A 13511-nucleotide genomic window follows, 5' to 3' on the forward strand; every position below is an offset into this window, starting at 1 on the left:
TAGTGGCAAGGTTGTCAAAGGAGAGGGATTCAAGTATGTTAATTAAGGTGGAATGGTTGACCATATCGAATGCTTTGGAGAGGTCAATAAATAGAGCAGAAGAGAGAAGGTTGTTATTACGATTCTTATTGATGGTTTCTACAAAAGATAAGAGAGCAGTGGTAGTACTGTGATGAGGTCTAAAACCATGTTGACAGTTTGCTATTATGTTGTGCAGGGTGAGATGTTGTAGGAGTTGCCGGTGAATACATTTTTCCATAATTTTTGCTATTGGGGAAAGGAGAGCAATTGGTCTGTAGTTGGAGTAATCGATAGAGTTACCCCCTTTATGTAATGGAATAATATGGGAAACTTTCCAGATCTCAGGGACGGTTCCTTCTTGGATTGTTCTATTTATGAGTATGGATATAGGGTATGCAATCACTTTGGCAGCCCTTTGGAGGTAGAGAGATGGGAGCTTGTCAGCTGAAGGAGTACCAGCAAGCAAGCCAACACATTACACAAGACTCTTGTCACAAGGGACTCAATTGTACAACATACAGATGTCCCACTCACCAGACTGAACAAGGAAAAGATAACAGTTAGTTGTTTATCTGGAGCCAGGATCTGCCAAGTTACACACACACTCAAGTCACTACATCACAGGTGCCAGTATGATTCTATCATAGTCCACGTGGGCATTAATGACCTGAGATGTACTTCCCTGGACTACATGAAAAGAGCGAGAGAGAGAGAGAGAGAGAGAGAGAGAGAGAGAGACATTGTTGTTCTTTTTGAATGTGTGTTTCAGGCAGGTATATGTCTTGCAGTGAGCAGCATTCTACTGTCACCAAGTAAGATGCAGCAGTACAAACAAAAGATGATTGACTTCAATAACTGGCTTAGTTTCTGGTGCATTTCCATGGGATTCAATATTTGTCAACATGCGAGGACATGATTAGCAAACCATGTTACTTTTCAAAGGATGGTTTGCACCTGTCTCCCCTAGCCTTCTGAATATTGATCAAAACTTTATTCACCCCTTGGAACCTTTTTCAGGCAATGCCAAATTGATAAACCTACTGACACAGCAAATAAAACCCAAACAAACCTAAAGGTGTTACTGCTCAATACTAGGAACTTAAACAAGAAACTCTACACCTTACAAGCTCTTCTCACTCTAGAGAGTATAGAGATCTGTGCCATTAGAGAGACATTCTTTAAATACACAGAAATATACTATGGCATGACAAGGCTTCAGTGCCTTCCACACATTTAGACCATTAGCTTCTTCGCATACAGGTACAAAAGGTGAATGATTCTCAATCTATATCAGTAAAAAGCATAACTCTACTTTGGTTAAACAGGATGATGCCCTGGCACTTATCCACGTGCAAATCATCATAGACAAAGTTTCATACCATAGCCAAGCAAGATACAGGTCACGCTCTATGTTCTTAGAATCCCATAGCTCATACCAAGACCTACTGGAGACACACACTATTAAACCAAATACCCTATTCATGGCAGACTTTAACTACCCCTTTACAGAGTGGGGAATGTACACTGCCTCATACACAGGCACAATTCCTGGAATTTATTAACACAAACACCCTTCACCAGATGGCGCGCACACCCACCAGAGGTTCAAACAAACTGGACCTGGTACTCACCAACATGTTGAGGCCAGACCACAAATCTGTCTTCACTGAAATAAAAATCAATATGGCAACTCCAGAAACCCCTGTAACAGGAAGTATTCTGAAGCAAATTACATCTATTAATTGATAGCTTGTCAAAATTCAATGTCCCTCCCAATCCATAGTTCACAGCAGCCTATTCTGAATTGTTCTCAGAGACCCTGTACAAGCATGTAAATGGCTGTATAGAGGCTGCTGTACCTACTGGAAGTAAGCTTAAAACAAACCACAGTTAATAGAGTATATAACAAAAAGAAAAAAGTCATAGCTAAAAATCAGTCAGACCAACTCTCACAATGATAAGAGCTCTCTAATCAAACTAAACAGGAAGCTAAGAGGACTAATAAAGGCCAACAAGTCAGTTATGAGATCAAGGTAGCCCATGAGGCTAAAGACAACCACAAGGCCTTCTATAGCTATGTTAGAAACCTCAAAGGCAGTACATACCACTGTGCAGAACTAGTGGTCAGTGGTGAAACCTACGCTGAGCAAAGCAACATAGCAAATTTTCTGGCTGACAAATTCAGCTCAAACTTCAAACCCCAACCCACCCTGTCTCTCCCCATGAAATGCCTACCAGAATAACTCCCATCTATTAATTGGGAACAGGTCCAGGTTTTACTCACTAAAGCCACAAACACAGCCTCACTGAGCCCTGACAATATCCCTTGATGCCTCCAAAATAACTTGAAACATGACCCATCAGGATGTCTTGAGTCACTTTTCAACTATAGCCTCAAACAAATTATCATGGAAATGATCAACAAAGACATAGGCAACCTTCCCCAACCCAGTGTGGCTTTCTCAAGGCAAGGTCATGCCTATTAACCCTGACGGAGTTCTTTGAGAAGATCACCAAGGCAATGGATGAGGGGAAAATGGTGTACCTGAACCTGGCTAAGGGATTCGATACAATATCACACTCAGGTATAGTTGACAAACTCACCAAACTAGGCATGAACCTGTAAATAACTCGCTGGATTGCCAACTGGCTCACATGGGAGCTAGCATAGATCCCCCCATGTCATAAACATCTTACCAGTGGGTTTAACACTGACAAATGGCTAGTGCCAAAGTCACAGACTGCAACGCAATGCTAAGAAATGAATATACTACCTTTTGGGAAAACTGCCACACAAAATAATTACTCCACTGATAAGACACCTCTAAGAGTTGACCTAGTAGTCAGGGATCTGGCAACATATGCAGACAGTATTCTGGCCTTTGACCAACATGTGACCAAGGCAGTTAGAAAATATTTCTATGTTGCCCAACTTATGAGTAAGGGCATGGCATCCAGATCCAAGGATGTCGTAGTGCTACTTTATTCAGCCCTTATCAGACACGTTGAGTATAATGCCCCCTTTGGCATGTACTTGACCAGACATGCAGTAGCTGGAACGCCCACAAAGGTTCCTTCCCAGGAGAATTCAGGGTATAAACATATTGCCTATATGAATCGCCTTAAAGCCCTTTCTTTATATTCTGTCTCCTACAGGTTAATGAGAGGCAATCTATGCCTGGCATATAATACGTCCTCAGATCCAACTCTAATGGACCTTTTGCACATCTGCAAAATGAACAGCATCAGAACCACTAGATCCAAGGATTTAAATTTTGCTTGTGACATAAGTAAGACTTGTTTGTGAGACAGAACTGGAACAGGCTCCCCATCCATGTGAAAGAGTCCATCACTAGCCTTATTTAAGTGTAACCTTGATCAGTGGATGGGAAATAGGAAATTCACCCTAGGTTTGGCCCCCATGTCTCTGACAGAGGTAAACAGTAATGCCCAAACTAACATACCCCATAACGTCTAGAAATTTCCAAACATAACCCCTCCTAATAAACATCCATGATACAAAGGGACACAACTGGTTTGGATTGCATGGCTAGGCTTATAAAGGCTTTAATGGTCACTAGCCTAGTGTATACCTATGAACCTATAAAATGCAAATCACTTAACAGTATGTTGGTGTATTGTATGCTGCTTCTATGTGTGTTAAATCTGGATTTGCAGTATTTACTTTATCCACCTAAATTTAGTGTTGATAGGTGCCATAATTAGAACCTATAGAGTCAAAGATGGCCATTAATTCAGCAAACTCCACAACAATGGTTTGAATAACATTTTTCAGTAAAATGACCCCCTATCCCTCATGTACATTATTTCTGTTCATTCATTCCCGTTTCTTAACTGGGATAGTAGACTGAGCTCAGACAGCCCATTTTCAGTTGAGTCCCAGAGAGAAAAGCTCCAAATCAATTTACAATAAAAAATATTAATAAATAAAATAAATATGATTACAATGTTCAGTGTCCAGTGATTATCAGCAAATAATTATGTAAGAAACTCGGTGAAATAATATCTATGTACGTATTAAGGGTAAAACGTTAAAGAATATTCAGGGGTAGTAAATGTTATTTGGAAAAAAAGGATGTGGTTGCCATAACCGGAGGACATACCAGTACTGGTTTATATAGACAACCAAACAAAATTAGTGGGGTCCACAATACTAGAAATATGCACTTAATAAATACACACGCACACAATACAAAATATATCGTGAAGTTATAAATAAATAAAACAGGAGAAAGGAGGAGGGGTTGAAGCAAATCACTCAAGCGCGCTATGTGGCAGCACCTCTCATATCATCGCCCGTTTAACTCGGGAATATAGCAATACAAAGAAGCTGCAGCTCAGCACCCCCGCCATCTTCAATTGGAACGTAACGACCGTCGGGGCTGGAAAGTTTGGCAGAGTTTTATACGATAGGAAGGCGAGTAGGGGCCAAGCTTCAGTTTACAAGCAGCGTCTGGAAGGAGCTCTTCAACCTATTGTTTTGGCGTCGCAGCCTAAATTTTGCTCTTTTTCCAAATGTGGGTTGCACTTCAGAAATGACGCCAAGATGTCGGTGTCAGGGCTGAAGGCCGAGCTGAAGTTCCTGGAGTCCATCTTCGACAAGAACCACGAACGGTTCCGGATTGTTAGTTGGAAGCTGGATGAGTTGCTGTGCCATTTTATTTCTGTACAGAGTAACGGCGGCGGGGTGGTCAGCCCGCTCACGATCCATTGCAACATCGCGGTGAGTTACGAGGATATAGCTTAGTATCATACGATGGTGCGGGCCTGCAACCAAAACAGTTGTGAGAGTGTCTAAAACAGAGTGACCAGGCAGAAAATTTGCTGTTGTAACTGAGTTCAGAAATTTACTTTTGTTCTTCTCTGAGAAAGACAGGCTATGTAAACATTGCGCGTCTGATAGCTGTCTACGTTTAGTGTTATTACAACCCACAAGTATAGTAAATTTAACAAAGCTGTTAGTGTTTAGGGCACGTAATTTGGTACATTTTTAAATGCCCTGAATTGTAAACATGACTGTTGTTAAGTGTTAGGTGCGTTACAGAATCGATTTTGGCAACGCATTTTGTAGGTCTCTGACATCATTTTGGGGAAGGTAGAAATTGAAAAGCAATAAGGTAGTGGAAGGGTGGCTTATTGTTATTGCCAAGACATATGTGGTCGTGCAGTAGTACTGCTGTAATCCAACAGTAATATGAAGGAAAAGGGGACTCTGTGCTAGTAATTGATAAGGCTGTCTGTCTGGTACAGAGTTTTTTTTTTAGCTGCTTCCAAGATACTTGGCACAACACACCAAAAGCTGAAGTGGAAGATGTTTCAGCATCCCTGCACCTCTGGTGTAATGGAATGCACATTATTTAATTTAAATGAGGCTCGGGGCGTTCATTTAAAGTACTGTTTAGTTTAACGTAGCGAGCAGTCTGTGTGACACATGCAAAGGGAAATGTTAGCTGAAATTTGCGTTCCTAAACTTTTGAGTCTGCTGTTTGCTGGACGATCACGTGTGAACTGTAAAGGTGCAGTGGCCTGCATCAGTACCAACTTAATTAGCATGTAAGGCATAATAGTTGCAGTCTTGCTTGTTATACTGGTAGGATTGCCATTTGCCATCATTTGGTTAAATGAGGGTCTGCGTGGACACACAGTAGTAAATAGTACAGGTCGTATGCTGTAGATGTTTGCACAACAGTAACTTTGCCAAAAAAGTACATAACACGGGTTTTTGAATGTCAGAAATGGTGGCATTTGAACTGGAAATACAGAGCAAGTACAGTAAAACATGTGAATGCTCGTACTAGGAAACATGACTCTACTGTCAAAAAATGCGTTGCTTGGAATGCTGAAAGATTCATTCATAAAAAAAAAATTAAAAAATTGCTGACAATACTGCAAGGGTATGATTTACAGTAAACCTTTAAGTTTGTAATTTTACCTTATCACAGGACAGAGGCTGCCAATTATTGAACTCAGAATTTGGGACCTTACACTTATTGCTTGAGCTCATTGATTATGTTCAGTGTAGTTGTTGCTGCTGGATTGTATTTTGGTTTTATATTTGTGTTCAGTTGATTTTTGACACTTTACGGTGATGCATTTTGTTTTATGCAGTAAAATGTAGAGGTTTGGGTTACAAGTAGCAGTGTTGCTAATTTCAAGAGAAATGCTAATGTTTGGATGTATTGCAAGATCAATCCTAGTGAACTTTTCACTGTGTGCAGTCACCACCTGTTTTTAGATTAGAGATTCAGTAAGTTAGCTGTGTGATCCAAAGTGATAACATTTGAGCAGTGGTAAGGGAAAATTGGTGGTGAGCACTGTATTCCAGTGTGATTCCAGTGTAATAAATGTATTCATTTACTACACACACAGCAAGGATACCATTTGGGTAGTTGCATAGAAAGCCAACTAAAATGTAGTTAATGTCACCCACCACTTGAGTGTCTTGTCACTAGGCATCCTCCTTCAAAGGAGGTGTTCAGTAAGTGCTTACTAGGCAGTTGTTCTGAGTGGATCTTTAGAAGACCAGACATGCTTTCACATGAAGTGTATTTTAACCCAGACAGGAGCACACTTGCATGCTGCCTCTCTGCAGGAGGGTAAAGGGTGCTAAACCATGAGTGAATTATTAATTACTCATCCATTCATCCAGATTACGTTTGAGTATTGTAAGAGAGATATTTTTCTTTTTGTGGTGAGAAAGATGATTCCTATGAAGTGGTATTCCATGTGACACGCATCCTGTTCCTCCAACATGTTTTATTTTGCAATAGAGGTTTAGATCTCGTGTGAGCGTTTTATGCCACCATTGGACTGGACTGGTGAAAATGCAGCAAGCCTGACGGAACAGGATCTTTTGAGGCTCTGCATGCAAGGTGGCGATCACTGCTCGGTAGCCTTTATGACACTGAGAAGAGGGATAAGGCTTTGAGACACTTTATGTAGTTTTTATGAGTTAGGCTTCTGATTTTTGTGTCAGTGTGTGGGCATTTTGACAAATGTTTGGACAGGTGTATAACGAAAGGGACGTTGTAATCAGTGAGCGGCCTGATGAGTGCAAAGTACGGTTTAACAATTGGATCCCTAGATCTTGATGTCTTAACATTTAGTAACACGGCTGTGCAATGAAAAAGCACTTTCTTACAGTAGTAGGTATGTGGTGATCGACGTTTTACTGTCTACATGGCTTCCTAGGTACTGGATCAATTTTGAGGGATGTGTTGTGTATTAATCGTAACTTTTTTTTTTTTTTATTTATTTTTTTTTTTTGAAAGATATGGTATGTTTCTTTACATTCTAAGTTCCTAGTTTTGACACCAGCTATTTATTTGGAAATCCTCCGTTTTGGAGGATCTTTATGTCCTTCGGGGAGTTTGACATCAATTTTTCAGTCATCTCCAAACTTGAGCAGCTATAAACCTTTAACAGTAGCTTTGACCACTGAGAAATGCCCAAAAACTGAACCTTTAGTGATAAATGCTCAAACTCCCCCAAAAAGAGTTAAGTCATTTACTGATTAGGATTGTATTGGCTTTATTAAAACCACAAATGCACAAAAAAATGGCTTTGAACATTGAGCTAAATGACTGTCAGGATTAGTGTACTGTAAACCGTTAGCCTGTGGAAGTATTAGAAAATTTATATAGTGTTCCTTCAGTTAACTGCCAAGTACTTGGACACTGTGTACAGTCAGGTGCCCAGGAGCTTGTTGATATTTTTTTTTTTTTTTTTTTCTCCCCCCTCCTAATTTCTTTTGTAAAGAACTGAGAAGTCCTAATGCAGTGTCATTTTTGTCAAGCAGTTCTGCCTGTTTGCATTTAATTTGTGATCGTAGATATCCAGTTAGGGTTTTCCTGTGTTCTCACCACCCTTGCAAAGAACTGTGAGCTCCTAATAAGGCTTGAGCTGGAGATCCTGTGAGTAATTGATTTTTGCTAAACTGTTCTGCTTATATTTATTTTGTTGCCAATCCTTGATCAGTCAGATGCACCATTACTGCAAAGACCTGGACTTATGGCGAGTAGTTGGGCTTATCAGCCTTTCTTAGCATCTTATAATTGGTGATCCTTGATGTTGTAGGTCCCCAGTCAGCATTCCCAGTTAAATGCATTTGAAAGCTTAGAATTTTAAGATTGGGGAAAAGTGCATTGAAACATGACCTTAACTGTGAATGAAATCCATTTTAGTCTTGTTTTATTCTCACATACGAAGCTAGACAAAAATATTGGCCAACTGCTTGAGTAGTAACACATTTGCTTCCTCTGCAATCTTATGTTACAAGACCTGTGTGTTTTCTGCAGAAAATTCTCTCTACAATAGTGATGGTTTGATTTATTTATTTATTGATTGTAGCAGTATATTTGTCTGATGGGTATATCAATAGTGTTAGTGGAGCAACAGGTAGCATGCTCACCTGTGAGGCTGTGGGTTTTATTCCCCCCACTAGGTAGATCAACTGCAGACAGTGTGCTGGTGTGCTGTCCTTTGAATGAGATATACTGAGGCCCCATCTGGTTGAGTGTTCTGGTAGCTCAGGTGGATGTAAAAGTTCTCAGCACACCTATCGGTAAGAGTAGGGGAAATTCCCAGTGCCTTGGTCAAATTTCCCCTAGTAGCAGTATAACTACTATAGGTCTCCCCTGAAAAGTGGCAACTAGCCTAGTGGGACTATTTTCCACATCACAGTGTAAAACCTTCACTTTTTTATGCCAAATCCTGATCAGTTTATTTTTAGGAAAGTGTCTTTTTTGATCAGGAAAAGAGGACATTGTAAACAATAGTGGTTGCTTTCCTTCAAAATCTGGGATTTGGTTAGTTTAGTTATGGATTTCTTCAACCACCTAATTTGCCTTCTTCCCTCCCTAGTTTTATTGCTGGTTGGAACCTCCAGCTTCTTATCTCCCCCCCCCCCCCCCGACCGTGTCTCTGCATGCAATTATATTATAAATACCACTAAGTTCACTTACTGTTGTGATATTACTATTCCTTCATGAAGGCTGTTGCAGTCATTGACATGGCCTTGTGCTTCTGAGCTCTTCCCCTTTCTGCCTTAGACTGTGTCCTTTTGCTGTCGTGTTTTTTTTTTTTTATTATTTTGAAAGCTGGTACCCACTTTGACACTTGACAAACATGAAGTTCATTCCCCATCTGTCCTTTTTGTTTATATTTGTACATTTTGAACATTTCTTGTCTGTTTTGTGTATGGCTGTTGATGCACCTAGTGTATTTATCTACCTCTGGACTTTTTCTAATAAAGTAGCAGATTCACTTTAAATCAGTTTGCATGGGTTGTAGTACAGTTTGACTACATGAAATTAAATTTTAAACCTTTAAGAAGCAATTTCCTTATTGAGGAGCGAACCCCAACAGAAATGAGTTTTTTTTTTTTTTTTTTTTTGAGAGGGAGAACTAGAGACTAAAAAGAACACAGGAGTTAGAATGCGTAAATGGTAAAGGAAACGTCTTGAGAGCATTTTTAGAGAGTTTGTCTATTATGTTGATGTCTCAGATCTGCTCACAGATTTCAGGTAGAGTCTTGCCAATTTCTAACTGTAGGGATGACACTGACTGAAATTTTCTGACCGTGTTGCCTTTTCATGTGCATTTCTGACCATGTTGCCTTTTCATGTGCATATCCCTATAATGTCAGTCTTCCATGTTACTGCTTGTGTAATATTTGGGCAAATGGTATAACTATCCTTTCTTGCGTTATTATTTCTATCCCTGCAGACGTACTGGGTTTGGCGTTTTAAGATTACGACTGTTTGCCTTCATTGTTGCATATGTGGTGGGTGGGGCTGGAATGATTGACAGTTTTTGCAATCAGTGTCGATCTCAACTAACTTGTTCTATTAATATTTCTTTGTCTGGACTGGTAGTATACTATTAAGAAAAAAAAATTAATGTTTAGAGGCTTCTATTATCATGTTAACATATAGAGAGGGGACTTCCACCACTCCCTTAACTCCCTCCCTTGTTTAGTACTTTTTGTTTTTGTGTGTGTTTATACATTTTTTTGTGAAGGGTTAAGGATGGTTTGTTATTCCACTTGGATGTTAAAAAATGAACTTGCTACTTTGTATTAAAAATAGTTTCAATATTTTAATATTTGTAGGAACTGTCTAGCTGTAAATTTTGTAAGTTTGTTTTCACTTGTGGGGGGGGGGCTGCCAACTCTTAACCCACAGTACTTAGTTTCTTTCTTTTTAATTGTATAAATTATATATGTAGAGGATTTTGTTTAATGTTATGTTTGGCTGCAGCCATAATGTCAGAGCTGATCAAAAACATATTTTTCATAGTTTTTATTTATGTTTTTTAGGTTTATGTTAGTTGCAATTTGACTTGCCAAGTTTGCCATTAATGTTACCTGTGTTGGAACCCCACAATATTAAGAGAGAGAAGTTTTTTTATTAAACTCTCTCTCTTCTTTTAATTTACTAGTAGAAGGCTTACTAGCAGGATCCTTAAAGCTGGCATATATTAGATTCCTGTTTATGTGGAGTGTTGGGCATTGAAATAGTATATTCTGACCATGGAGTGGTAGTTGTAATCCTAACATTCTCCTTGGTTTCTGCTTTCCAGATTCTTAAATAGATTTCAAGCTACCATATCTTTAGTCTATCCAGTCATGCCAAATGTCATCCTTTCTGCATTTTGTTGATAGCAGCCTTGTTGAGCACACTTGTCAGCAGCACACAGGCACTTTTGTTTGGTTTCCTTTTGTAATGTTGTGTTAAAGTGCTGGAAGTGGAACAGCTAGTTCACTCCATTCACTTTTGATCCTGTCATTCCAGCCAAATTATTTAACATACTGTATTCCCTATGACCCATTTAATTCTTTCTGATTTGTTCAATAACCTTTCAGACTTTTTTTTTTGTTAGGATTGTGGATGTGGCCTTCTCTTTCTATGGACCAATACTGTAGTGGCTTGTAGATGCTCCCAAGCTATGTGCAGAGCTGTAGTGACTGCACAGGGATAAAGTTAATCAGCCACAGCATGAAGTTACGGGAAAGAGTTGTGGAAGGTAGGTTAAGAAGCAGGTGATGATTGGTGAGCAGCATACGGTTTCATGCCAGGAAAGAGCACTACAGATGTGATGTTTGCTCTGAGGTTGTTGACAAAGACAGAGAAGTATGTAAGCATGGTACATGATATGTACGAGGGCACTGTGATAGTGAAGTCTGCTGTAAGAGTGACTGATGTGTTCAAGGTGGAGGTGGAATTACATCAAAGATCAGTTCTGAGCCCTTTCTTATTTGCTATGGTGATGGGACAGGTTGACAGACTAGATTAGACAGGTGTCCCATGGACCGTGATGTTTGTAGATGACATTGTGATTTTGTAGTGAGAGTATGGAACAGGTTGAGGAGACCCTGGAGAGGTGGAGACCTGCTCTGGAGAGGAGTGAAGGTCGGCAGGGCTAAGAGAATGTGTGGTGAATGAGGGGGAGGACAGAGGAATGGTGATGCAGGGAGTAGAGTTGGTAAAGGTGGATGAGTTTAAATACTTGGGATCAACAGTTCAGAGTAATGGTGAGTGTGGAAGAGAGGCGAAGAAGAGTGTAGGCATGGTGGAGTGGGTGAAGAAGAGTGTCAGGAGTGATTTGTGGCAGACTGGTACCAGTAAGAGTGAAAAAGATGCCCTATACAAGATGGTATTGAGACAAGCTATGTTATATGGGTTCGAGACTGTCATTGACAAAAAGACAGTACTTGGAGCTGGAGGTGGCAGAGATGAAGATGTTTACGATATGCATTGGGTGGTTTGGAGACAAAACCAGAGAAGAGATTACATTAGTTTGGACATCTGCTGAGGAGGGATATTGGGAGAAGGATGCTAAGGATGGAGCTGCCAGGTAAGAGGAAAAGAAGAAGGCCTAAGATGAGGTTTATGGATGTGGTGAAGAGAAGACATGCAGGTGGTTGGTGTGACAGAGCAAGATACAGAGAACAGGAAGAAATGGAAGCAGATTATCTGAAAATAGAGGATTAAGCTCGGATAATAAGACATTTGAGATTCAGACTCCATACCCCTGCAGAACCTGTTATTTTACCAAGTTTGTAAGAGCAATATTTAAAATTGTTCTCATCTTTGAACCTTTGTCGTCCCCCCCCCCCCCCCCCAATTATTAATGGCTTTTTCCAGATTTCCTGCAGTAGGAGGTTGAGAGGTATGCAGTGTCTGGATTTGTTAGATTTCTTCATAAATACTGAGTAGAATGTTTAATTACCAATTCAATCAAAGTTGATTGCAGGCTTATATCCTGGTCTTAATGAGCGTATTAGTCTCCTGCTCCTTTTAATGCTTAGAGCTATGTTTTGCATTTAAATGGCATCATCAGCATTCTCGGATGGGTTTTGTTGTGTAATTGTTGGCACTCGCAGTATGTATAAAAATGTATATGCATTTATATTTACATTTTGTGATTATTTTTATTTATATATATATATTTTTTTTTCAAATGTTTTTAATACGTTTGTAATATTTTTATTTTGTGTACTATTCATTAAGTTTATAACAGTTGGTCATACAGATTTTTACTACTGGTAATGTGGTTTAATCTTTAATAGCAGGATGTGATTTCAGGGCATCGGGGGAGGGTATTTTAGTATCTTTAATTGTGTAATGTTCATTATATACTGCGGTGGTGGTGTGGTAGCGTTGTCGCCTCGCTGTAAGACGTCCTGTTTGCTTCTCAGCTAAAGCATCTTCTGTGTGGAGACATGCGTGCATGGGCGTGCCTTCGTTGAGGGTTGTGCGTCAGGGCTGGCAACTTGGCACATAAAACTCTACTGCCAATCATTAGCGGACCGGAGTTCTGCTGTGACAACACCTAACCGGGAAAAGCCGAAAGACACAACAATTGTGTAATGTTCATTCTGATGAAGTTGGTGTTGCCGACGAAAACGCTTAATCAGTGTGGAGGTTATTGGTGTGGACTTATTTACCAGTGTGGATTTCATTATTCTCTGGATTAAAGTGTTTGCAAGCAGCTGCTGAGTGGTCTGTCTAGCACTGTTCTTCCTTTTTGTACTTACTGGTTTGTGTGTTTTTATATTTAATTTCAGGGATCCTAATATTCTATATGGATATATGCCTGGCTTTATTTTCTGTTGCCTTTTCTTGAATATTACCATTCGGTGTCCTTTTACTAAAGTATGTTCAAGCACCATTTTCCCTTTCCTGAATTACCATGTCTCTAGTTTATACAGTTTAAATTATTCATAGCTTCTATTTCTGGATCATATTTGCTTATTGCACTCGTCTTGTTCAGTATTTAACCTACAAACCTCCTCATTAGCAGTCTTCAAGAAAAATCTTGATGACTGGATGGGAAATTCACCCCGGGGATCACCACTGTGGCTCTGCTCAACCAGTGGCACAGGAAAATAATTTTCTTGGGTGGCAAAAGCCACGGTACCTTTTTGGCTGGGCTTGTATAGGCCCCAGGGTCGATAGCCTAGTACC

General features: G+C 39.8%; 1 protein-coding gene across 1 annotated transcript in view; it reads left to right on the forward strand.

The window, feature by feature from the left end:
* Positions 1–4284: 4284 nt before the first annotated feature.
* LOC122806154 (ubiquitin-conjugating enzyme E2 Q2-like) overlaps positions 4285–13511 on the forward strand; it is an 800789-nt gene continuing 791562 nt past the window's right edge. The window contains exon 1 of the mRNA XM_044076390.1: positions 4285–4765. Within this exon, the coding sequence (XP_043932325.1) occupies positions 4589–4765 (177 nt within the window). The 5' untranslated portion in view covers positions 4285–4588. The remainder of the gene's footprint in view (positions 4766–13511) is intronic.

The sequence above is a fragment of the Protopterus annectens genome, chromosome 7.part0 (assembly GCF_019279795.1).
Source record: "Protopterus annectens isolate FY-2018-M chromosome 7.part0, PAN1.0, whole genome shotgun sequence".
Lineage (NCBI taxonomy): Eukaryota > Metazoa > Chordata > Ceratodontiformes > Protopteridae > Protopterus > Protopterus annectens.